Genomic DNA, 26700 nt, shown 5'->3' with positions numbered 1-26700 from the left:
ACAGGGTAAGGATCCATCTGAAACCCCATCTGCACAGAACCACTCAGTTCTGCCAGCTCTCATGAGTAACGTTTATTCATGACCAACGTTTTCATGACTGCTGTTTTTAACGGCAACCTTTTGCTAATTAATTCTCTACTCAAAGCTTCTACTTATACAGTTGATAGTATAGTGTATATATATCCTATCGTGTATAGTTTACTCAAAGCTTACACTTCTTACAGTTCACAGTTTATAGTGTATATATATACTATAGTGTATAGTTTACTCAAAGCTTTAACTTGTTATAGTACAGTTTATAGTGTATATATACACCACAGTGCAGTTTACTCAGAGCTTGTGCTCCTTACCCAGCCCCCCCCAGCCCCAGGGGCGGCGGCACCAGGACGCGCCCGCCCCGCCCCTCAGCCCCTTGCCCCATCCGGGCCACCGTAGGCGCCGCGGGGGCCGTTGGGACGGGCCGCGAAGTTGGTCGCGGCGCGGAAAGTCGGGGCCCCGCCGGGGAGATCGCGCGCGCGGCGCGGCGGGGGCGCCGCTGATTGGCCGGGAGCGAGCGCCGGACCCCGTAGGGAACTGGCAGCAGGAGCGCCTCAGCCAATCGCGGGCCGGGCCGGGCCCGATCCCCGGGCGGGCGCTGGGCGGGGAGGGCCCGGGGCCAGGTGCGCGGGGCCGGGGCTCTGCGGGGCTGGGGCCGGGACGGGGCCCGTGAGGAGGCGGCTGCGGGGCGGCGCCCCCCGGCTCGGGGTAACGGCTGCGGGGCGCGGGGCGGGGCGGGCGGCAGGGCTGAGGAGGGGCTGGCCCTGGAGCCGCTGTGCCGCTGCACGGGCTCGGGGCTGGGGCCGGAGCCTTCTCGGCCGCCTCCCCTGGGAGGGCGAGGGGCGCCTCGCGGGCCGCTTGCAGCGGATCTGCCCCCACCTGCCGGCGGGACGCGGGGCCGCCAGGTGCGCTAGGGGAGGCGCAGGGTGCAGGCCGGCGGGCTCTGCGCTAATCTGCAAGGGTTTTGGCTGTGCTGATAGCCCTGAGAAGCCGGCGGTTCCTTGGTGAAAAGGAAAACGTGTTTCCTGCAGAGATTTCTGTAATAAAACGTGGGGGGTCTGCTGCTTCTAGCCCTGTACTCAGTTCAGTGGTGTAACTGTAACTAGCTAACAGTGTAAATGTCCCTGCTACCAAGACCCCAGCGCTAAATGATACATGCGAGATTCTTCCCGACTTGTAAAGTGACCTGTTTTATGTCTTTACTTACACGTGTTTTCATTAACTGACTTATTTTTCCAAAAATAGGTGCAGCCATGCCAGAAGGCGTACGTTTTGCTTCAGCTGGAGATGACGTTAAAATATGGGATTCCTCCTCTCTAACCGTGGTGGAGCAGTTCAACCCGCACGCGTCCCCGCATCTAGTCAGCTCACTGTGTTGGGCCAGCAATAGTATCCTTTACAGTTTCAGCCACAGCTCAGTGGGTGTTCTGCCAAATTGCACTGCACTTTGTTTTGGTTAAAGTGTCTGTAAATGACAGCCCTGATGTGAACTGTTGTATAAAATGATTGGTATATCCTGTGAAGAAAATTTTGTGGTTCTCTGTGTTGAAGTGATTTACAAAATAAACTCATGCTGGTAAATGCTTCTGAAGAAGTTTTTCTTCCTTTAGGGGGTTAACACATTTTTAATGATTATGATACGCTCGAATTGGCTACCGACTGTAAAACTTATTGTTTCTTTAGCAGTTGATTACAGTTTTCACTTTCAAGGCAGTGCTTAATTTACTGACAAGGATGAAAAAACCCACCCAGTTGCTGATTTAGTAAAATTCTATGCATAGTGTAGAGAGGAAAAATGTAATGTTGTAATAGAAATGAGTTGAGAGGGCTCTTGTTTTGTTTGGCTTTGTTTTTTTTTTCTTCTCTTTGAACAGCTTCCCATTGATTCTAATAGTAGAAGTAGTCCTTGCTCAAGTATTCTTACCTCTTGCTCTGTAGGTAGTGGTTTTCTGCGTGCTGTTTGTAGCTTTTACAGAGAAAGCATGAATGTGTTGAATCAGTATGGTACACATGAAGATGTAACTGTCCCATGCAGACCTTACACCTGTCTTGGAGGCCTAGAATAGGATGATGATATGAAGAGCCAGCTGGGATGTGAGTGTGTGAGAAATGTATTGAAAGTAGTGCACTGTTGAGCCAACAGCTGTATGCCTGTCACAGGAAAGGGCAGCAATGTCAGATCTTGATGTGAAAGAAGGACAGTGTGCTGGCACGTAAACGTGATGTCCTGAAAGTTCTGAATTCATCAGTCCTCTAAGTCTGAGAATATGTGGATATGTGAGGAAAACAGATCAAACAATCAAAGGACAAGTCAATGTTTTTTAGCTGTTTTTTTTTTTTTTTTTACTTGTAAAGAAACTGAAGCATAGTGAGGAGGAGAATGACAGGGTCTTTTTTTTTTTAATTAAATGTATGTGTATGTATACACATGTATGGGTATATATCTAGATGTGCATATATGTGTGTATATATATGTCACGTATCTGTTATTAGTAAACTTGAGACAGCCTGCATTGTCATGCTTTTTTCTTCCAAGTCCCCTCATTACTTCCGCCCTCCAAACTAACACAACAAGTATCTTATTTGATATATTTTGGAGCGTTTAACCCACTTGCTAGATGTGAAGTGTTGGGTTTGGATCTGCCTAAGCTAAAATATCTTGAAATGATGAAAGAAACAGCAAATACTAACTTGCATTCACCCTTTCCTCGCCGTACTGAGGGGGGGACAAGTTAGGAAATGCGTTCATTGTACTCCAGGAACAATATGGTGAACTAGTTTAATTAACGTTTGCTATGAACAGGACATTTCTTTAAATTCATTGTGTAAATAGCAACAGGCGTTCCTTTGAACTCTAGTGATAAATGAAGCTCTTAGGGGGTGGTCAGGTAACAAGAATGTATACTGGATAACCTGGAGATATTTCTCCTTGGAAAGAAATTACACGGCTTTGTACTGGAAAGTAAGGGCTGTAGTTGCTGCAAGAGCTTCTTAAGGAAATCTCGTAAAATAGCTTACGTTTCTATTTCTAGGTCCCTTCGAGGTACAGTGCTGTTTAACCAACATGTTTTCAGTTCATTAAAGGAAACTTCCTGTTGCTTGTATTAATCACAAGTACAATACAGTTACGGTCCATAACTTGTGACTAAGATAGCTTCCTGGTCACTGCTTCTGCTGTTGGTGATAAAATAGTTGTTTCAAGCTGTAAAAGTAAACCTGCTCCACTTTTTGAGATAGCTGAAGGAGTAAGTATGACTAATTGTGTTCTTCTTTTTAATTATTTTTTTTTGACAGACTCCATCTTGTGTGCTGTTTGTATCTTACCACTTCTGCATGTTGGGTATCATTTTTTTTTCTATATAGTTAAAGGTTCTGACATATGAAAAACATGTCCTTGTATATAGTTACAATGCATGTAAGGAGTGGAGGAAGACAGTGCTTCTAAAATAGTTGTACCAGTGAAAAAATACTAACAGATACGGTGTATATACACATCAGCATCTGATACTGGTGGATTTCTGCTAAGGGAATTTGCCTGTTGAACCCCCGTGTGACAGCACCAGGCAGTCAGGGGTTCAACCTTGATCCATTAAACATGGGCAGCAGTACAGAGCTGAAAGTTTGATCTTCATTTTCAAACTTCATTTGTCAGCATTATGCATGTCTGTGAATTGTACGTTGAAAAACATGAGTATATATATATATAAAGGTTGTTATAAGAGTAAATGTGCCCTAGGTTCTGAAATAGGTCTGTGAAATAGGTAAGCTTCAGTTCTAGGCATTTATTTTTTTCCTGTTGAATGTAAATGCGGCACTACAAACTCTTGAGAAAGCTGGACATAGTTTTAGAAGAGTTTATTGACATGGCTATTTGAATGACTCGTTAGTGTTCCAAACAGTTCTAATTATTCTCCCTGGATAGCTATTTTAATGCTAATTTTGCCTGGAAATGTTCTGAAAAGGTGTTCAAACTGGGCTTCGAGGTTTGAAGAAGTAAACACTTCCAGAGGTGGAGAGTTTGTCACAGAGATTCTACCAAATCTGATGTAAACCTAATTCAATCGTTCCCAATTTTACCCTATCAATAATTAGATGGACTTATTTTTTCTCTTACTTCAAATCTCAGGAACTTAAAAGTGAATTTTCAACATGATGGAACTGAATAATTTGTCCTCGATGTAGGTCTATCATTAAGATTGACATTTTTTTTCAAAAGCTGGTACTTCAGTGATTATTTTAAAAAGAAGCACTTTGTGGAATTATGAGGTTTGCTACTTTAATATTCTTTGTAATGTTTAGGGAATGTGAAGTACGTGACTTAGACAACTTTTTAGTATTCTTCTAAGGATTTTTTTTCCTAAACGTGGCATTTTCTTTTTCAGTCTGTTCCCAAATAGAAGCCAATGATTGCACTTGAGAGTGCTAAAATTTAAAGGGAAAATGCATATTGAAGAAAAGCATGCTCAAAGAATGTAAAATTAGGATAGGAAGATGTGAGCATTTAAGAGTTTATTAATTAGTATATTTAAACCTTAAAATATATTAAACATATGTCCAGACTGAACTGGGTATTAAATGTATCTTCTTGGGAAATGCCTAGTGTACCCATAGTTTGATCAGACTGTGGCACTATCTGCATTAACACTTTCCACATCTGCAAAAACACTATCAGTGTGCTTCTAAGTAGACTTTAATTGTCTTTAACATATTATTGATTTTATTTTTCTTTCCTATCAGGCAAAACAGACGTGTGTGAGCTTAAATTCTAGTTCTCTGTATATTGCAAGTGGAGGCCTCGATAACACTGTTAATATCTGGGATCTCAAATCCAGAAGGGTTCACCGTTGCCTTAAGGTAAACATGGCTGGGGAAGAACTGTAACTTTCTTGATTTCCAGGTTTTGTTGCCAATTGTAATAACATGCTTTTTCTAAGTCAGATACCCATAGGATCAAGTTCACAGATAGGAGCTAGCACACAGGTGTGTTTCACTTAACTTTGTGTTCTTCATGGACTGTGAATAGCAAATCGAATTTAATAAGCACTCTGAACTTGATGACGCCAGGGATACAAGTCTATGATAATGAATGTTTAAATTTTCAGAACAGGTTTTGTATTTTGAGAATTTGTTTTGATATTCTCTGGTGTTTTTCCAAGGTTGTATTTCAGATAATGGCTGTTTGCTTTTGTAATAGAACTAATGTTATGCCGGACTTCTGAAGAATTTAAATGAAAATTTGGGATGTGGTCATCTCTTTCTAGCTGATCTAGACAAATTTTCTAAAATCTCGTCACGATGCATAAAATTTACAATGGTCTAATATATTTCCATGATCCCTTAAATAGATGATTTGCCCTTAGTTAGGGTATCTGTTGAAGATACTACAGCATAGGCCTAATTCTTTAAGTTACGGTTTCAAACAAAAGTACTGACTAGCTAATATAATGCTTTATATATTTTTTTTATACTTCTTGGGATAGAAATGCTTTTTTGTCTTCCCCTGCATTTTCAGTAACCACAATATCCTTGCTGCAAATGACTATAATGAAAAGCTACCTGGTTAAGTGTGTGTGTGTGTGTTAATACTACACATGACAGGAGGGGAAGTTGGCACTAGTAACTCATATTAATAGAAAGTCTCTTAAAATCATCACTGGTTTCTGAAACCAGTTTTATTTTACTTTTAAAATAACATTGACATCTGTGGTAGTTGTCTCTGGCTGTCTCATTGAAATACTGTACGTAATTACAATATTGTCTTCACTAATTTATTAAAACAGTCTTCTGGAAACTTTCAAACTGGTTAAGATATCATGGTTGATCTTTAGTATGTTCTGCTACTGTATTCTGGGATATTCCACTGTAACTCTTAAATATATATACATATATATTTTATATATATATATATAAAATATACATGTGTATATATATACATATATATTTCAATGTTATAGATGGCCAGGTAAAAAGCCATCAATCCCAAAAGCATGAGATAAGCAGGATTATGGTTTTCCTATATGTCTTTAACACTCTCCCTCCATCCCTTCTCCACAGGATCATAAAGATGAAGTTACATGTGTTACATATAATTGGAACGACTGTTACATCGCTTCTGGATCTTTGAGTGGTGAAATTATTCTGCACAGCGTTACCACCAATTTATCAAGTACTCCCTTTGGTTATGGCAGCCGTCAGGTAGGCTCTGTATTAGCTTACTTTTGAGTGGGAAGCTTTAATTCACATTTAGTGTTTAGAAATTGAAAGTATGTATCAAGAGTCTTCTGCGTTTGAAATAATTTGCCAGAATGTGTGTTTGTATTTGTCACGCTTAGTTATCTTTTTCCTTTTAACTTTTTTTAGGGTGCTCTGAAGTGTCTAAAGAGCAGCCCTTGGTGTGTATTCTAGCCTTAAATAATAGGTAACATGGAAATACAAATGTATGATATACCTTTACTTCTATACAGTTTACTGCAAACTTTATTTTGTGGTCTCTGCTGCCTCAAGAACAAACTTCTGTGCATCAGAACCCTAAACAAAAAATAGTCAGCTTTACAAACCAAAGCAGGATTTCAGTGCATTTGCTTGTTGTTGCAAACAGCAAAGACTGCGTAGCCTGGGTTCTGATTTATCCAGGTTAATCAGATTTACAGCTGAGCAGAGCTGTCTGTACAGTAGGGGAGAATATCAGCCTATGTTTAGAAATAATTTATTAAATTTAGAGATTAAAATTGTCCAGCTGCTCAAAGAGTAAAAGCAATGAGACTTTTATATTACATACTGAGGTATTAAGGTAAGAGTTTTGGATAACTAGTGTGCAGGAAAATGCCCAAAAGAGAAACACAAACATATGTACTACTTAAGGGCCTTGGTATGGGTTTCAAATCCAAGTCTTTTTTTGCAGACTCAAAAAAAATACTGCAGAATTAGTAGGTATCGTTAGGGGAATTCCCTTGATAAAAAGGCTTCTGCAGTAGCAAAGGAGATGTGATGTCTGACTGGAAGTCCCAAAGTGAGTTCTTAGTGTGAATGTTGTCTTAGGAAAAATGAAGAGTTTGTGCTTTGGGCACTTTTTAAATTTTTTTGGGGTCATTTTCATAGAAGTAGGAGCTGCCTAGGGGATGGAGAATCATTGCCCTGGTACTGAAGCTGACCTTTAGCGTTGCAGGGAATGCTGAAGTTACGCCATAGTTTGTTGTTACTGCTACAGCCTTCTCAGTCCTAGATGGACGATGGAGTGGGAAGTTAAATTTTTCTGCTGTATAGCATGACCAATATAGCTTGATGAAGAATGTCTTATGACTTTACAGCATCACAGGGATTGTGGTGTTTCTGTTGGAGAAAATCCATTAAATTCAAACTGTCTCTGCTTTCAGATGCTGCAGTATCTTTGATCCATCACCATAGTCTCATACTTATATTGAAGCAAAATTGTACTTCATGCTTGGTTTGGTCTTAAAAATCTGTCTGTATAGTCAGTTCATTTTTCTGGTTTGATTGTTATGATGTGAAAAACATGGATGTGAGATGAGCTACAGGAATATCCATGGATGGATTAAAAGGTTGAGGAGAATATCCAGAGGGGGGGCTCTTCTGCTAGTTAGTTGGAAAATTAAGAAGAAAATTATTGTGAAGATGATTAACGTCAACCTGTTTGATAGATTCAACTCTTTCCACCAAAAAGTGATTAGGAATAAGTGATGCAGTGAATAGCTGTTTTGGCAGATGAAATCAAGAGGCCTACTGCAAAGCTGAGTGACCTTTGAGATGGCTAAAGATCTTTGAAGTGTTAAATCAAAGTAATTGCAAGCGCAGAGCTACTATTCACTTTCTAAAGGGGCCTCTAACGCTTTCTAAAGGGGTGCAGTTATTTGATTGCAGTCTTAATTTACAAAATTAGAACTCAATTCCATTTTAACATGATGACTACTTGGATGCCCCAGTTTATCAGCCTAGCTTACGTTCTAAGAATGATCTTTGTTCTTTTGTGCAAAAATAGCTTTATTTTTGTTGGGGGGGGTGGAGGGGGTGGAGGAGGGTTAATTGGTACTTGTAGAGAATTGCTGGATTAATTGCAACGAAGCAAATATATGAAGACTTGTGTAATTCTCTTAAAGAGATTGAACAAGCCTTTTCTTGATTTATGGTTTAGGGGCCCAGTTTTCTAAGAGTAGGCTTGAATAGATACACGGTGTATTGTTCTGCTTGATCTTGGCACTGGCTGTCTGGCTTAGTGAGGGTCACCACTCCTTAGTAACTTTTCTACAATCAGGGAATGTGAGGTCAAGCTAACCTTATAAAATCGAGCTCATCTCTGTTTGATTCCACATGATGGAATGTAGTTTCCTTGCCAGTTAATTTCTGTAATTGTATAGACTCTACAAGTAGTCGAATAGCCCAAGGTTGCAGTGCTTTCTGTGACTTTAAACAATTTTCCTTTCATAGCAGTATTGGCCTACATTCTATTAATTGATTTTGATTTAGAAACATCTTTGTGCTTTATTAGAGTCGAGTCCTTGCAGGGAGCTGTTTGCCGATCCCATAATTTGTCTTTGCTGTTGGTATTCATTAAGACTACCAGATTCTTATCTGCTTGCTGTTGTGAGGTTGAATTGAAGTTTGTTTTGAAACATAATGATTGTCCAAGTCTTCACTGCCTGGTGCTGTTCTCCTAGCAACAGGATTTATTTTAGCTGTTTGAACAGCTGGCTGATTTGTAAAGATGTGTGATGAGCTCTGGTCACCCCATATAGTGAAATAGTCTTCAGCTTTTAAAGCTATCAGTTGGGTTTACGTCTGCTTTCTCTCTTAGAAGGCTCACTAAGGTAAAGGAGATAAAGAATCTGTATTATCTTTAAATGACAGTTGATAACACTAGACTACTTCTGGTTTAGTTTTGGGCTATTAATTTGTTTTCCAACAGGGGAAAGCCCTGAGTGCAATCAGTCCTCAGCAATGGGCTAACCGTTTTCTGAAGTGCACTGTTCCTGGTTTGTCTGCTTTACTATGAAGCTTAGAGATCAAATGTACTTTTTATTTTCTACAGAAAATCTACTTCAGTCACAGCTAGGGCACAAAGATGCACGTGGTTTGTTGTGCTACATTGACCAGTAAAATGTTTTGAAAAAGGTTTCATGTTTTCTTTGCCAGTTCAGTACCTTGTGCTAAAAATGTTTTTGCAAGTTCTGTGTGTGCAGAATTCCCAGGAATCACCAGGAGTTGTGCTTACAGAGAAGTGGTGAAACTTTGTTCGTATCTGCTCCTTTTCTTCTGGTTTTGAGAGATCAGTTCCAAAACGTGGTTCTCCCCACACCTCACACGTCCTTCATCAACAAACTGAACTTAAACTGAAGCTGCTCTGAGGAAATCTGTGACTTCAGTGAGAAGTGTGGAGCAGAGCTCATACGGAGAAGGCCAGTGTATGAAAGAAAAGAGAATACTCCTCGGGACTATGAGATGAGAAGGAAAAATGAGAAAAGAAAATGGGAGACTTGAAAGGATAACGAGGCAGATATGAGGAGCGCTCAGAGTAATACTGGTGGGCAGGAGGGCAGAAGAAGGAGAAAATGGAATGTGAGCAGATGCTAGGGCAGTAAGGAATGGTGAATAAATTGGAGAGCTGTGAGGGATGGGAATGTTTCCTACATTGATCATGTATGTAACTGGAGGTGTTATTCCTGAATCTATTTATATTTCTTTTACTCTGTGGAGATAAACTGAAATATGCTGATAAAAATGTCCCCACCATGCCTGGTGGTGGTCCGTGTTCACTATATACAGGCATCTTCTGTTTTATTTGAATATGCGGTTGAGGGTACCACTTCCCTGTGGAGCAACTGGGCTTCCAGTGAGACATGAAATACAAGTGCTAGAAATTATGTTTGAGGCAAATGATCCAAGAAGTAACTCCAGTAAAATGAAGTTAGAGGATAAAGTCTAGTACTGTACATCGTGGCGTGGATTATGCCAGAACAGTATACTAGGGGTTTTTTAGAACATTTTCAGACAAAATATGTGTCTGGACTCGAGTGATGTGCTTTAATCAGTGCCTTGTGAAAATATTAGAGAGGAGGGAGGTTAAAAGAAGAATGAAGGATGAGTAAGACATTTTCTGTTGGGAAGAAAATAGTAAGTAATATTGAAAGAACAATACTTGATTTGGTTATCAGTAGCTAACCTTGTTTAATGCTTTCAGTAGTGGTTATAATATGAGATGTAGAACTGTGAGATGAAGTTGGATGATGAGATGAAGTTGGAAGTTACTGCCTGTAAGAGAGGATTGTGACAAACTCCAAAAAGGATTCAATAATAGACATGAGAACAATACACCAGTACAGAAATCAAGGTGCTAGACTGAGGTCACAACAGAGGCCTTTGGCATTACACCATGATCTGAAAGTTCCCAAAGGAAAGAAGGGCTTGGGCTTTTTGATCATAAAATGGCAATGAGCAACCAAAACAGATTGTATCACAAAAAAGAAAATGCCATCTAGGATATGTCAGGAAGAGTATTTACAGTACAGAGAGAAAGTGTTACCACAATTTTTAAAAGCAGTAACAAAACATCTTGACAATCATACAGGATTTTGATTGTCCGTGTTCAAGAGAGATTGAAACAGGGAGAGTGCCAAGGAGGCTGTGATGGTGACTGGGGAGTTAAGGGAACAATTTGAAGTGTAAGGGTATTACTGTCACAGGAGTGAATTATTGCAAATAGGTGAATTAGTGCAAATAAATAAAACTAATCTGGAGATTGAGTATTGTAATTTCGTACTAGAGCGATGAGGTTCTGAGGCATCCTGTGAAGGAATATAGTGGAAAACAAACTATTTACCTGCTTCTGAAATGCAGTTTCAGTTCCTGTATGATGTAGTCCTGTGGTAGGATCTGCATGTGATTAAGTCAGGCATGTTACCCTGTTCTGTGGTCCTAGCTCACAGGGTAAAGTCTCTCTTCTGCAGGACCTTCATACCTGAGTAGCTGTAGTCTCTGTGTCTTACCAAATCGGCTTGTACCCAAGGATTTTCAAAAATCAGTGGAGGAGAATTAAGTTTAATACTCTTGGTAGTACATGAATAAGTGAAATAATGTAGCTTTTTGCTTCTTTCATTTTTAGATGCAGCATGTGAGTGTTTTTTTTTTTTTTTTTTTTTTTTTTTTTAATCAGGGCACATGCTGCCCCCAGGCAGTAAAAATTGCATTGAAATGTAAAGTGAACTTTGTGAACTTTGTAAAATAGTTTAACTTAACATCTGTATTCCTAGTGTGTATATAAAATATTTAGTGATGTCTTATAGTGGTGTTACAACTTATTTGAGTCTGTCTATTTGTTTATTTACAGCCTATTCGACACTTGAAGTACTCATCCTTTAAGAAATCCTTGTTGGGCAGTGTTTCTGACAGTGGAAATGTAACTCTGTGGGATGTAAATAGTCAGAACCCGTATCATAACTTTGAAAATACTCATAAAGCACCAGCTTCAGAAATCTGCTTTTCTCCAGTCAACGAGTTGCTGCTTGTAACTGTAGGTTTGGATAAAAGAATTATTCTCTATGATACTTCAAGTAAAAAGTGAGTATGTTAAAGACCTTATGATTTTATAGGGGCTTCACTTGGCTTTACGAGCTGAAAAAAGCACATCCAATTATGACATGAAATATTTAATTCATACCATATTCAAAGAGGTTTAAGTGGTTGGCATATTGCTGCTGGCTGGAGAAATTGTCCGAAAGTCCTGTTTGCTTTTTTTAAAACTTAAAATGGAAACTAATTCAGGTACTGCACAAGTGATTGCTCACAAGTGCTTGCTTATGGGCTTTCTTGTTGATGGGATAGCTTCTCTGATGGCCAGTATGGCCTATGAGAGCCTGCAGCAACCTAAGCTTAGCTTGCCTGCTTTTCTAGTTCAAGATACAAGACATTGCTGTGGTGAAGGGCACAAAGTTGATGAGATGGTGAACCTTAAATATGGACAGGGTACTGGATGAAAAAGCAGGTGATGGGCTGTGTAGTAAGAGGGTGGGATGGTAAGTGTTTTTGTGGGACTTTGATCTTAGCTTGGGGTGCTTTAGTCTGCTTTTACTCTAGCTGAGTAAAGCAGGAATCTTTCTCCAGTTTGGAGGGTTTAGTAGAAGGATGCAAACTAGGACCTGAATTCTTCGTAGATTTGTGGGAGGGCTAGAAGCGATAGGTTTGGGAAACTAAAGGATATAAGCCATATGTTCACTGCAGTCATTGTTTCCAGCAGCAACTAATGTAGGTGTCAGAAGAGCTGTTTATGAAGGCAGTTTGATCCTGTCCTGATGAAATCTTCTGGAGCAGATGCAATTTTAATTTGTTAAACATCAATACTTAGCATGTCTAATCCACTGTTCCTTAAGGTATTTTACTGGAATTGGCACTGGAGAAGTAGAACTGTTGACCTGTAGCTGAAATATTAAAGCTAGTTCACAATTACTTTGTTTTGATAAGTCTAACCATAAAAATTAATATTTTGATGAGCTTCTAAAAGTTTATTTCTCCTATTCTTTCTCCTGTTTGAAGATTACTGACAACTATAGCAGCAGATTTTCCTCTGACAACAGTAGACTTCATGCCTGATGGTACTACTTTGGCTGTAGGATGCTCCCGGGGAAAAATCTGCCAGTATGACTTAAGAAAATTGACATCACCAGTGAAAACAGTTATTGCTCACAAAGGCAGTGTGAAATGCATACGTCTTCAGTTCAGTAGCACTTTTTCCAAGGTAAAACAAAATATACAAAACCTTTCCGTTTTATTGCTCAATATTTAGATTAATAAAAGCAAATGTAAGTTTAAGATCTGAGAAATATTAATAAATTTCCAAGCATTATAGATGCCAGCAAAGCTGACTCATATGAACACAGAGATAGAAACTTTATTAACTGCTCAGTCTCAAGTGAGCAAGGGGGTGTTTATGTGAAGGTTTCCTTTTTTTTTTTTTCCTTCTTCCTCCTTAGCTTCCATGTAGAAATGAGTGAAACTTTAAGATTAAACTTCCTGGTGTGAATGTTGCCACAGCAGACCAGTTTGTGGCATCTTAAATTCATTTCCAGGCAGCAGCAGCGAGATTTGTAATGGCCCTTTTGCTTATGGGGAAGACACGCAGCAGCCCATCTTGAGGTATTTCATCTGCGGAGGATTTGATTAAATAGAAGGCTTAAGAGGTTCTTCCAAGACCTAATTAGGCTCTACTTGGTCCAAAAAACCCACATACCCTCACCCAGTGGAGATGGGAAGAACCTTTTGAAGTGGATTCTTTACTGTTCCAAGACTTTGTTGTTCTTCCAGCACACTTGCTGCTAGTGGTTGGTTATTCCATTAAAACTTGTACTACCTAATAATGTAATCTCTTATTTTTCCTCTGTGTAGGCCTAGGTTCAAAATTAGCCAGTGTCAGTTCATTTTGTCATTACCTTTAGTTCTGTTCTCTTGCAAGGTCATACAATATTCATATGATAATACAGAATTTTCCCATGTTCTTTGAAATTGCCTTAAGATATAGTTCTTTTTTATTTTTTTTAGATTTGTAAAGGCATATCTCCTAGGCAGACTGCAATTTGAACTTTAGTGTTTCAAAACAAAAAGAATATTCACTTAACTTTTTCAGTTGAAAGTAAAGATATATTTTTATTTTTTTTTAGTCTAACCTTAAGGGTTCTTCAAATAAGCCTGTATCCAAAAGAATAGAAGTCAAAGCTGGAGCAAATCTTGGAGCAATTCAAAATATTGGCATCAAAAATCTAGCTTCTCAGACATCAGCAACAGTTTCACCTCCTCTGACAGCGCCAAATGATAATAAGGGAGGAGAGTTTCTTCAGGAGAAAACAGGTAGTGCCTTCTTCCTACTCCTATAAATTACTACTTGGCATAATTCTGAAGATGTAAGGAAAATTTAATGACTTGACCATTACAACATAAAAATTACTCTGAGGGAAAGGCATTTGTTTCAAAGTATGTGTGTGTATGCACACCTGCACCTTCTGCCTCCCCCACAACATGAGACAGGCTATGAGATTGTGGGAAGTGAACTTGGTCCTACTGCAAGCTTTAGAAACTCTTGCTTCAAGTCCAGAATTTTAGACTTCATATACATACTTAAATGTTAAAGGAAAAAGCTTCGTGGTGACATTGTGGGGCTCTCTGTCTTTAATTTCTTGTAGATTATCCTTATATACGTAATGTACTTCCTGACGTAATGTCTGTATGGAATGCAGAGCTAATGATTTGTAATTCTATCAGTAAACAGGAGTAACAGACCTGGCAACAACCTAGACACATAAACAGGAAAAGACAAAACAAAACCAAAAACCTGAGAGCTGCACTGTATTTTTTTTTTTTTGTATGAGGCGTTATGTTACATGGTAGGAAAGATGTTAAATATAGTTGCAAGTGTGATTAATTGTATAACTGTACTTGGTGTTTATGCTTCTGAAATTAACATTTTTTTTGGTAAGAATTCTACGTATGATTCTAAAATTCTGCCACTGCATGAAATGTGCTGTAAATTTTTTTGTGAATTCAAGAATTCTGAAAATACAGTCAAATCAGTAACTCTGTCAGTTTGATTCTTGAACTCCCCAAGCCATTTTAAAGCAACGGCACTTTTCCCTCCCTTTTTAAATAAAGAGAAATACATGTAGCAACACTAATGAGGCAATAAGCCACTGCAGTCCATAGGGACATGTATTAATGACCTCCCTTGGGTATGCAATGGAGTGTGAGGTGAAGTAGGATGCTTCCTATGTGCTCCAAGTGTTGCTAATCGACATTACTGCATAGTGTGGAAATTGTATTTAAGTTTTTTTTTTTTTTAAAAAAAAAAAAAGCAAAAAAGCCGTATGACTTACTATATTTATTTGAACATGTAATGGTTGTTAACCGTTAAGTAGGACCATTCATAATAAGTAAATGTTTGAAGAAAATAAAGGTTTATGAAATAAATATTTTCTGTGAAGCTGAAAGTTCGGTGTGGAAGTAAAGGGTCTGGTATACCAAAGAAGATACAGTCTTTAAACTTAAAAATGGGAGTAGATGAGAGGCCATGAACTGCATTTGTTCTGTGGAAAATTTTCTAAGCCCTGAAGATCGGTTTTAACCTTGGAGAAATGAGGAGTATTCAGTCAAGTCATCTAATAACATATTTAGGACAAAAAAAACACCTGTTCATACATCTTGTAAATGGACTGGAGGTTTTTGTCACAGATATTTTAGAGTCTAAAACTATAAATAAATTCAAAATGTGATGAGCCGTTTATATGTACTTCCAGCAGGCTTCCCATAAACTTCTATTTAATAGTCACCCTGCAGGTTAGATAAGTCCTGCATTTAGATTAGTGATTTTTTTTTTTTTTTTAAAAAAAAGGCAAAAGATGTTTTGTCCTGTTTTTATATTGTACTTTTTCTGTGTAGGCCTTCTGAAGGTTCTGACACAGGTTGATACTGCATTTGTAGTCTGACTCAGAACTGAGTAATTTACTTAACTAGCAAGCACAATCCTATGCATGCCTCACAACTGGCACATAGCGGAAAATGTGTTATAATAATATATTAAAGTGATATTTTAAACCTGACTCAAGTCCCAGTTTATGTAAATACTTGGACATGATTAAGTGTAGTCATCCACAAAGTTATATTTAGATCACTTTCACTTGAACTCATAGAGAAGTGGTTATAGGTTTTAAGTGATTTTTTTTTAACTAAAGAAGGTTACAAAAGCTTTACTACAGAAGCTTTATGTAGTAGGTGATTTATAGGAAGCTTATTTCTGTATTGAGTGGCACTAATGCTTTTCACATACATTTCAACTTAGATGAGCAAAATCTGGGTATTTCTAGAGGAAGGAGTTTAGTGAGGGCAGAGTAGCACCTTGCTTGTATTCCTGATCCAGTTTTTAAAGCATATACTTTGAAAGTTATGTAGGTGGTTGTTGGTAGTTCAGTTCGCTTCTCCATGTATTCCCAATCTAGAAACTGTAGTTTGAATAATCACTGCATGTGTGTGTTTGAAGATTTGCCTCTGTTCTGCAGACAACTGTGCATGCTACCATTCATCTGAAAGATGGATGTTTTGTTCCTGCTGGACTGGGACAGGAATAAGTCTTGGGCATGGAGTAGGGAAGATATAGGGACAAATTCTTTTTTGTGTAACTGTAATTCCTCTCTGATTTCATAGTGTTAGAAGTACAATATTAGAAATAAGCAGAGAATATTCTAATATTAGGTAAGCTTCAAAATAGGGGTTTCATAGAATTTCTCTTAGAATGCTTAATGGCTGGACTGAAGCAGGTTTATTTTTCTTCCAGAATCAGTTTAAATGTTAATCTGAATGTGGTCACCTTCTTAGCAAATGGTGTATTTACTAGTTATCTCATCTGTTACTTTATAAATCTACATCATTAATGCAGCAAATTGATCTAAAAATGAGTGCATGAGTTTTACAACTTCTCCTTCCTTTTCAAAAAGAGGAGAAAAAAATCCACCTGTATTTTTGTTAATAAGTATCTTAACTTCTAGTTATGATCACCTGTGATAACACCTCTTAAGAAGATCAAGTTGACCCTCTAATTAGAATCTGTCAGTAGCTGAGATAGTTGTAACATACTTGCTGGACTTACCAGGCATCAGGCTTGCTATGAGTTCATTTAGAAATAGCATACATTATTTTTGGAATGTGTAAATGGTTAACAATGCTATTGTCCTTTTGAAGGCTTTCCCCGTAGCTGCAGCTTGGATGTGATTCCATCTAAAGAAACAGATCATGGGAAAAGTGCAGACTTAAATAATTTTGATGACTTGGGTCGAAATAGTTTAGGAGATGTGTTTTCTCCTGTCAGAGATGGTAAGTTGCTAATACTGACATTTGTAAAGTATAATTCATCTGCATAGCATTATGTTTTGTCGTTTGTGTGTGCCTATTTGGTTTTTCAATTTGTCTTTAATTATTAACTGGATGCAATGATCATCAATATTCGTTTAATAAACAATTTGTCTGTGTTCTGCTATTTTGTAGATGTTATCGCGGGTAAAGCAAATGAAGATCCTCCAGGAAAAGGAGATGGTAAACATACTTTTAGTGTATTTTTCTTTGTCAGTAGTCACTGGAAGTCTATGCTAGTTATTCCATGCTAATTTTGTCATACTGTTGAGGGCAAAGAAATGATGCAAGCAGATGCTGGAACAAATGAACTTCATTAATTTACCTGGAAAATGTCTAACTTGCTGAGGAGCTAAGGCAACATGTGGTAACAGGAAATCCAAGAGTATGGTCTTAAAGTGATTTTGTTTTCCCTTTTGGAGACTTAAAGTGATGTGTAGAGGCTTTTCATATTTTATTACTTTCATAAGGACAGTGACAGCATAAGTTGGATTTGGGGATTCAGTTTTTGTGCGATGTGTTTTTGGGTGACTACTTTATTTGTTTTGTGTGGATGTTTGGGATTTTTTTGTTATTTCTTTGTGTGGTTGTGGCTTATTTGGTCTTTTTTATTTATATATATTTTTTAACCTACATGCTTTATCCTTTCTTTTTAATTTTAGGTCTGGATTTTCAGTCCTACCTTTCAGGTTTGGATTTTCTTCCACAGCTCACCACTGCCTTTCCAATCAAAAGAAACCCTGTAGGCAGTAATGCACAAGGGATACGGTCTAGCCCACTACATGCACTTGTGGGATCTCCAATTAAGGAAGAAGAAGAACATCCAGAGACTGACCCCAAGAAAACAAATCTTGGAAAACAAGAATCTAAAGAAACCTTAAAACAGGTATACTTTACTAATTAATACTTGTTATGAGTACTCTTTTTAGAATCTGACAATAGAACTACCTGAAGGAAAAAATTCTTTAAAGTGTCCCAGCTAAACTTATTTTGCAGCTCTCTTCATACCGTTGGCACAATCTGTAAAATAATCAGTTCGTAGTATGTTGGTCTTTAGCAGTGCAAAACTGGTACTTGTTTCTTGACACTGTTCCCCGTGATATCCTTGTCTCTAAATTGGAGAGACATGGATTTGATGGATGGACCACTTGGTGGGTAAGGATGGTCACACACAGATTTGTAATCAATGGCTCAATGTCCAAGTAGAGATCAGTAACAAGCGGTGTTCCTCAGGGATCATGGGATTGGCATTGTTTAACACCTTTGTTGGCAACATGCACAGTGGGATTGAGTGCACCCTCAGCAAATTTGCCAATGACACCAAGCTGTGTGGTGTAGTTGACACTCTGGAGGGGAGGGATGCCATCCAGAGGGACAGAGCGACCTGGACAGGCTTGAGAGGTGGGCCTGTGCGAACATCATGAGGTTCAACAAGGCCAAGTGCAAGGTTCTGCATCTGGACAGGGGCAATCCCAAGCACAAATACAGGCTGATGGAGAATGGGTTGAAAACGGCCCTGAGGAGAAGGAGCTGGGGGGTGCTGGTTGATGAGAAGCTCAGCATGAGCTGGCAATGTGTGCTTGCAGCCCAGAAAGCCAACTGTATCCTCGGCTGCATCAAAATAAGCGTGGGCAGCGGGGTGAGGGAGGTGACTGTCCTGCTCTGCTCTTGTGAGACCCCACTTGAAGTGCTGCGTTCAGCTCTGGGGCCCCCAGCACAAGAAGGACATGGAATTACTAGAACAAGCCCAGAACAAGTCTGATGATCACAACGGTGATCAAAGAGCTGGAGCACCTCTCCTATGGGACACGCTGAGGGAGTTGGGGTTGTTCAGCCTGGAGAAGGCTCTGGGGAGCGCACATTGCAGCCTTTCAGTACTTAAAGGGGGCCCACATGAAAGCTGGGGAGGTACTCTTTGTCAGGGAGTGTAGTGATAGGGCAAGGAGTAATGGCTTTCAGCTAAAAGATTAGGTATAAGGTAGAAATTCTTCACTCAAGAGGGTGGTGAGGCCCTGGCACAGGCTGCCCAGAGAAGCTGTGGCTGCCCCATCCCTGGAAGTGTTCAAGGCCAGGCTGGATGGGGCTTTGGGCAACCTGGTCTGGTGGGACGTGTCCCTGCACATGGCAAGGGATTTGCATTTAGATGGTCTTTTAAGCCCCTTCCAACCCAAACCATTATATGATTCTATGCTTAAATAAGTTCATATTACAAAAGCTCATGTGAAACAAAGCTGGGCTAGCTTGAGGAATATGTTGATTGTTATAGAAAATCAGGAATGATCATTAGTTGGTTTCAGAGAATCATAGAATTATTCAGGCTGGAAAAGACCTCTGAGATCTAGTCCAACCTTTAAGGTAGTACTGAGTCCATCACTAAACCATGCTATTAAATTTTACATCTACATGTTTTTGAAGATCTCCAGAGATGGTGACTCAATCACTTCCCTGGGCAGCCTATTCCAATGCCGCATCACCCTTTCAGTAAAGAAATTTCTCCAAATATATAAAACTAAACCTCAAACCTCACCTGATTAAATTTGAGGCCATTTCCCCTTGTCTTATCAGCTGGTGCTGATACGAAGAGCCTGGTTACACCAGTATGATTCTTTGTCATTTAGTAGGTCAATTCCGGCTGCTTCTTTCCCTAGTTATTCCCTGTCAAAATTCTTGCTTTTTGAGATACTTTTGATATGCTTCTGTTGAGACCCTGGTTCCTTCTGTATTGCCTTTGAGAAGTCTTGAGTTTGCTAGGAATGGTAGTTATAAATTTAGCACAAGATGTTTGATGTGAAAATTAAGAGGCCTAGTCTTTTTTTTTTTTTTTAATCTTTTACTCCTTCCTATGTATCTGCACTAGAGGCAATTTTGGAGTATTTAAGTCATCAATTTTTAAGAAGCCTTGCTAGAGGAGGAAAACATTTATCAGGAGGTTCCTAAAACCAAAAGTATTTGAAAGAAATACTGAAAATCTAGTTTTTGAGTGCAATTAAATAATTATAATAAGTAAGGTTTTGATTTTGATTGTCAGCTTTCCAAGTTGAACTCAGCAAGTGCAGAATCTGGAACTTTAAGTCCTCCACCTCCATCCACTGCTTCAAAGACTCCTGAAACAAGTGAGCGACTTGTGAAGAATACTCAGGCCCATCTTGCCTATGATCTACCAGTAAATGGTACTACCTTAACAAGTAAGTGAATCATTTTGGCCCAGTTTTAGATGTGGTTGACTGTGAACTAATGCAAAACCTGGTAAAAACGGACCACATGTTAAAACAATATATCAGTCTGGATTTGCTTGTAAATTGTTAGCTCCCCTAGAACATCTCTGTTTGCCCACAAAGACTTTTTCTAAACCTTTCCCCCCCCCTTGGTAGTATTAGAGACAAAGCATCAACAAGCCTCAAGATGAAACATTCTTGTACTCCACTATAATGACTTTCTAAAATTTTATTTATTGTTAATTTTAAAGGTTCAAAGATAACATCACCCGTCACTGCTGGAGTTGCCAGCTCATTGTCAGAAAAAATAGCAGAAACAATTGGGAGTAGCAGACTAAATGCACCTCTGACATCAATCCAAATAAACTTCATTCAGAATATGATACAAGAAACAATGGATGACTTCAGGTATTTATATTTATATAGCACATTTTGTTTTCAATGACATGTTTCCTTCATAAGATGTTTTAACATCTGCTTTAGCTTATTTCCTACTCGCATTAGGAAATGACACCGTTAGCAACCTTAATCTTGGAAATCTAGGTACGAGGCTTTATTTTGAACAGCTCTAGTGGCTAATTAGATTGATGTCTCTGAGGGTTTTTTTTTTTTATGTGCATGACTTCGCTAACATACTTCCAGAGTGAGTGTTTGAATACTTTTCAGATAGTAAATTTGTGTGCATAATGAAGTCCTTACTGCTTTCATGCAAACTCGTGCTGATTTCTTTCCCTCCCCTGTTATCACAGAGAAACTTCTCTTAAAGTTACTACTATGGAGAGTTTGATCTGGACAATTCACTTGTGTTGGCTTTGACTGTTGTTTGCTTTGTATGTATAAAGCAAAACACTTTGTATTTCTGTTGGCAAAGCTTCGCATAAAATAATATTTGTGCTGTAAGTGATGCTTGGTGTCAGGTAACTGGTATTTGTGCATACTTACTTAACCAAAATTCCATTCACTTCATAAAGAGAAGTCAAATCAACAGAATTAAGGATTTAGTGTGAAGTAGTGTTACCCTAAAGACTTCTGCTGATTCCCCTGAGTATAGTGGGCTAAAAAAAATGTAGGACTTTGTCAAAAGTGTAAACCTGTTATTTTCTCACTGCCTCCTTTTGAAAATGTCTCCTGGTATTTGCAGTTTTAGGCATGCCTGGAGATCAGACTTACCGTTGATGTTCTGGGAATTCCATGTTTTGTCAGTCTCTCCTCAGTTTTTGAACCTACTAGCCAAATGCAACCAAATCTGTCAGGAGCAAAAGCTTTATTATTTTTGAGGTCTGTGTTTTCCTTGAAACTGAGGACTAGACAGAGTAGAAAGATTTGAACTAGTCTCTGAGGGATAAGGCAGCAGAACTCAAATTCAGTCTAGTAGAAGCCTGGCTAATGGATAATCACGTAGCTCAGAGTTAGTGCAGTAGGCTGCCTTCTTGCCTATGAGAGTATCATAGGAAATGTAACGCAGATTAGTCTGCAAAGGGCACAGATCCCTAGAACATGAGGCTTCGTTAATTCCTCTGTCAAAAACCAGCTTCTTGTGTTTCTGGTAACAGTCAGACTGGTCTCTGGGACTAGGTGGATTTGCACCAGCTTTTTATAAAGAGGGCTGTTAATGAACCACTGCTTGTTGGCCATCATCTGTTACAAATCTGGGCAACCTTGTCTAGTATTCCTACTTCTCTGTTTTATTTTCATTCGTTTTGAGTTGTGTGTGTGGTTGTTTGTGAATACTTCAAAGTTCTAGGGGTGGTGGAATGCGAAGATCTAGACTCAATCTGTCATTTTCTCAAAGCTGTTAGAAATTAGCAGTTATGGTAGAATGTTAGTTGTGAACAGGTGAGTGATACAGCTCTTAGTACTGCCTTTTTCGGGGGGAAATGACAGACCAGCCATAATAAACAGAATAAGTAATTCATGGTAGCACTGCTGATCCAGGTCAGCATATCGTGTAAATCTTCCTTTCTGCTGCACTGTAAGCGTTTTTCTCTTTTATCACACTATTTTTGTAATAGCCTTCTAATTCTCATTACTCAAAACATTTTTGTTATTTTACAGTAGTTTCCTTGTGATATACAAAATTGCTGCATCCTGTTAACAAAGAATACTTGTCATAGCACTCAGCACTTGTAACGCTGTAGCTGGCAGAAGACCTAGATAAGGAACTCTTAAGTTTTATGAAGAAAATAACACTGGTTTTCATGGTATTTCAGAAAGAGAATCAGGAAATGGATACTTGGGCTCGAAAAGGGATGTTTCTAAATAGAAAAAATCCTAAGTTGTTCTGTATGTAGGAAAAAAACCACACATTTAAAACTCATTTTCTGTAAGACTTGCATTGGGACTTTAACCAGTGTTTCATGGTTTAACAGTTTTTAGTGTGATACTTCATGATGTCATGAGGGTGTAGAAGTATAGAGTTTTGGGTACTTGGGATTGGAGATAATTTATGCTTCCTGAGTAAAACTGAGCATTGCCCTTTTGCAATTCTTCCCCCAGAGAAGCATGTCACCGAGATATTGTGAATTTGCAAGTGGAGATGATCAAACAGTTCCATGTGCAGTTGGTATGTATCAAAAGCATATGAACAGTTTCCATTTTTAGTAACATCAAAACATGTAAACTATTCTGTCAAAACTGGACATCAATTTTACTTATTAGGAATAAGAATGGGAGGATGGGATGTGAAGGAGGGGGAGAACATCATGAGTTGGAATCTGTCAAACTGTTTTGTCCTTAAGAAGTAAACATACATATTGGGTGGGTATCATGAATTTTATATTTCAGGAGTTACAAAATGACAAAGGGGAAACAAATTTAGTTGTCCTTTGGAAAGGACCAAGAGCTGGGGTAAGGATGGGGTAGAGGAAGTTAAGATGGCTTCACTTAAGGGTACAACATACATGCTGCACTGTTCTGTGTTCTTTAACTTCACCATTTTATGAAACTGTTCTTTTGATCTGCATTAAAAAAAAGACCTTGTCTTGGTACTGAACATTTTAATGGAACCTGCATTAGTAGATATTTCATCCTGAAGGAGTGCAAAATATCCTTTGATAAAATATTCACTAATGTATTAATGATCAAAATACTGTGTATGTCAAAAAAAATACTACTCTTCTTACCAGAAATTTAAAAACAATATTATCTCGGTTGTTTAATTTTCAAAAGGGATATGAAAATGAATAGGATTAAGCTGGAAAAACAACAACAAAAACAAACGCACAACTTCATAGCTGCTTATTGGGTCTTTTTTTTCTTTTCTCTAGAATGAAATGCATGCCTTACTTGAACGATATTCTGTAAATGAAAGCTTAGTAGCTGAAATTGAGAGACTACGCGAAGAAAACAAAAGACTGAGGACTCACTTCTGAACGATTCACACCGCTAATTTTGTTAGCGTGAACTCACTACATGTGGTGTGTTGCTTATGACAGATCATCCATCATCACTGAAGTATTGTATGAAGACCTGCTATTATCTTGAACATAAATCTTTTCTAAATAAATGGTGTAAAATACTTTAAGTAATTATAACTTGTAACAGATAAACACCATATAAAAAATGTTTGCATAGTCATGCTAACCATCTTGAAATACATCCTTCTAACAGAAAGGCTGAAAGGATAACTACATTATCAGAGTTCTAGCAATATGTGAAGTGCCTTTTTATAATCAAAACCAAAACAGGACAGATGCATTTTGTATAAGATTTTTTGATAATAGCTACTTTTCTATTTTCTTCTTTATTTTACTACTGTCAAAAACAATCACTTCAGCTTGCCTTTCAGACACTTTTCTTGGAGAGAAGGGGAGAGAAAGCTCATCTTCTGCATGACATGGAGCCTACAGTATTTAGTTAATCTTATTCAACTGGTGACTCTACTATCCTGAGTAAAAACTAAGTTTGAAAATATTTAAAAATTCAGTGCCCATCACCTCGTTTATTACATTTATAACTCTGAAATCTGTGCTCGTCTGCCATGAACTTGTTGCAAACACTACTTCAACTGCGTAATTACACTTTTGGTTAAAACTTCAGCTATGTAGATAGAATTCTATTTTATTTACACATTTGAATATTGTCATAGCTTGTCCAGTTTGAGTGCAACTTTAGATTTCAAAAAGGACATACGCTCAGCCATTAACAACATAGCATTGAGTAAATGAAGTCTTTCAGTCTGTGGTTAAAGCACCTTTCTACCATTTCCCCTCCCCCCCCCACACACTTCTATTCTATTAATTCTGGCCCAAACTTAATATTGAGCAATTGTGTTGCTGTTTGGCCTGATACTTTTTTTTAGCATTATTGCAGCCTTTTTGAGATAAGCTGCATACCAAATGTAACTAGTGTCTTAGCTGTATGATTAACATAACAAATAGTATCGAAGAGAAATCATTACCTCAGTAATATAATGCTATCGCATTTGTGTTTAAATGTTTTGAAATGAAGCTCAGTATGAAGTCTTGACTGCTGAAGTTCATGGAGATTTGTCTTGCTCTTTATTTATACCGAGAGATTAAATTCAATTAAAACTTCAACTTAATTTCATTTTAAAATTAAATTTTTCAGTTTTAATTTAAATTAGAAATTTCTCTGAAAGATCTCTTCTACAAGTGCTTCTTGATATTAAAATTTTTCTGGAGGCATCATAATTTTCTCACTGATATTTGGTGGTTTCTTTTCCTGCAATCACTAAAACTCAAACAAGGAAAGTCTGAGTATGTGGTGAGTTAACTAGTTAAAACATCAAGTGCTTAAACTTGAGATGGCACTCTTCCTTGAAATAAGAAAGCCATAATATATAGTGTAACTTATTTTTAAATGTAAAACCGAGAAACTGTCTATACCCTTTCACTGTCTTTACCTTTTATTTTAAGTTACATTTTAATGTTATTGACAAATATAACCTTGTATGAAAATGAGGCTGTTCAAGTTGTCTCAAGTTGTGTTCAATATTATGGACAGGACCTTTAAATGTCTGCAGTTTTAAAAGCTTATGAAAAGCAGTAGCAGCATTTCTATATCATAACTTCATGGTGAAAGGAAGCAGAGTCAGTTTTATTTCGTAATTTAACACAGTGTAGAAAATTAATAAAATTATAGGACATAATTTTAACTGACATTAACCACAGTTCATAAAGATAATAGTAGCTGAAATGATCAAAAATCTTCCAGCTCTTCAACATGTTTTGCAGTGTTAACAAACTAACCTTGCACAGTTGAATCTCTTCATTTGTTCCCCAAGTGCACTTGCTTGTATACCTGGATGACAGCAGGGAATTAGAAAATTATCTTGAGTATTTGGCATTTAGATAACTTGTTTTCTTGATTCAGAACTGCATTATGTTTTTCTTAGCTCTCAAACAGAGGCAATTATAGCAACAGTGGCTGAAAAGATACATTTTGGCCTTTAAAATATTTTAGGGCTTTTTCTTTTTCCCCTTCATATCTCAGGATTACTAGCTGCACATGCTGTGATGAGATGCAGTATGCTACCACAATAGGGGAATGTTTTGCCTTGTAAATGACTTGGATTTGTATGTTAAAATAAAACTTGTTTTAACTTTTTTGAACAAAATTGTGTTGCAACCTACTTTTTAAGGATAATAAACTTATGCTGTAATAATGTTACTTCATAGCAGGCAAAAACCTGCCCCAAAGAATGTGTGAAGATCTACCTAAAATTCTTCTGTAACCTCTGCTGCCTCTATGTTTTCACCTAGACCATCAAATCCTTTTCACAAAAGTGTTCAGATTACCTCATGGAGTAAAGAACAGATGTACTATTCCTCCTTCCAACTTGGAAGCTATTACAGTGGTGACAGAGGGATCATGTTCACAGCTAAAACTAATGTTCAAGTGGATGTTTAGGGTAGAGGAATAATCTCGTCACCTAAACTACTGGTGAGTTGCTGATCTTAGATCCTACATCGTCATAACATTTAACATATGGATTTTTTTTTTTTTTAATTTCCTTCTCTCGTGCTTACCAGTTGTTTTTTGTTGCTGCTGTGAATTGCATTTGTAGTTTCAAGGTATTTAGGCTCTGAAAACCCACTGTGACAGTTTTATGAGAATGGATCAAAATGCCAGAGCATCACTTAGTTTCTGCCAACCGCCAGAAACATTGCCTGACAAACAGCTCTTCACCACTACCAGCACAGTAACAATTGTGCAAGTTGCTCAATACCCCGTTTATACAAGGACCAAGATGTATGGAGAGGAAGAAAATGCTTTACAGGCTGTATCCCCAAACCCATACCATGGATACTAAAACTTGAAGAGGAAAAGCTGTGAAGGGTGATTTGGATATAAAGACAACGGCTTTCATATTGTGGGGTGCTTAAGACTGAAAGGTGCGGTACTATTTGCTTGTTCCGCCACTGTACGTGTGCTTGTGTGACCATTACAGGTGAGCGTCGAGCTGCTGCACCTCTGATCTGACTCAGTATGGCTGTTTTCATATTACCTGTTGCAGTGCATCTGCTAATCTGGTAAAAAAAAAAAAAAATATCTGGTAATGCTGATTAATAAATTATCTGAGAATCTTTCCACA

At 38.2% G+C, this 26700-nt stretch overlaps 1 protein-coding gene across 4 annotated transcripts; it reads left to right on the top strand.

Annotated features, from left to right (window-relative positions):
* The first annotated feature begins 422 nt into the window (after nucleotides 1–422).
* NEDD1 (NEDD1 gamma-tubulin ring complex targeting factor) lies at nucleotides 423–26700 on the top strand. Of its 4 annotated transcripts, none has more exons than XM_027452372.3 (15): nucleotides 423–565; nucleotides 1282–1425; nucleotides 3187–3281; nucleotides 4774–4890; nucleotides 6091–6231; nucleotides 11375–11604; nucleotides 12577–12778; nucleotides 13698–13884; nucleotides 16762–16893; nucleotides 17065–17112; nucleotides 17592–17815; nucleotides 19958–20114; nucleotides 20396–20552; nucleotides 22641–22707; nucleotides 23411–26700. In XM_027452372.3, exons 2-15 carry the CDS (start codon nucleotides 1290–1292, stop codon nucleotides 23513–23515), a joined length of 1998 nt encoding a protein of 665 aa, XP_027308173.1. In that variant the 5' UTR covers nucleotides 423–565; nucleotides 1282–1289; the 3' UTR covers nucleotides 23516–26700. The 4 variants fall into 4 exon arrangements, with proteins under 4 accessions (XP_027308173.1, XP_027308161.1, XP_027308165.1 ...); XM_027452360.3 differs by having other exon boundaries at nucleotides 426–659; XM_027452364.3 differs by having other exon boundaries at nucleotides 426–744.

The sequence above is a fragment of the Anas platyrhynchos genome, chromosome 1 (genome assembly GCF_047663525.1).
Source record: "Anas platyrhynchos isolate ZD024472 breed Pekin duck chromosome 1, IASCAAS_PekinDuck_T2T, whole genome shotgun sequence".
NCBI lineage: Eukaryota > Metazoa > Chordata > Aves > Anseriformes > Anatidae > Anas > Anas platyrhynchos.
This window is presented reverse-complemented; position numbering and strand designations above follow the sequence as displayed.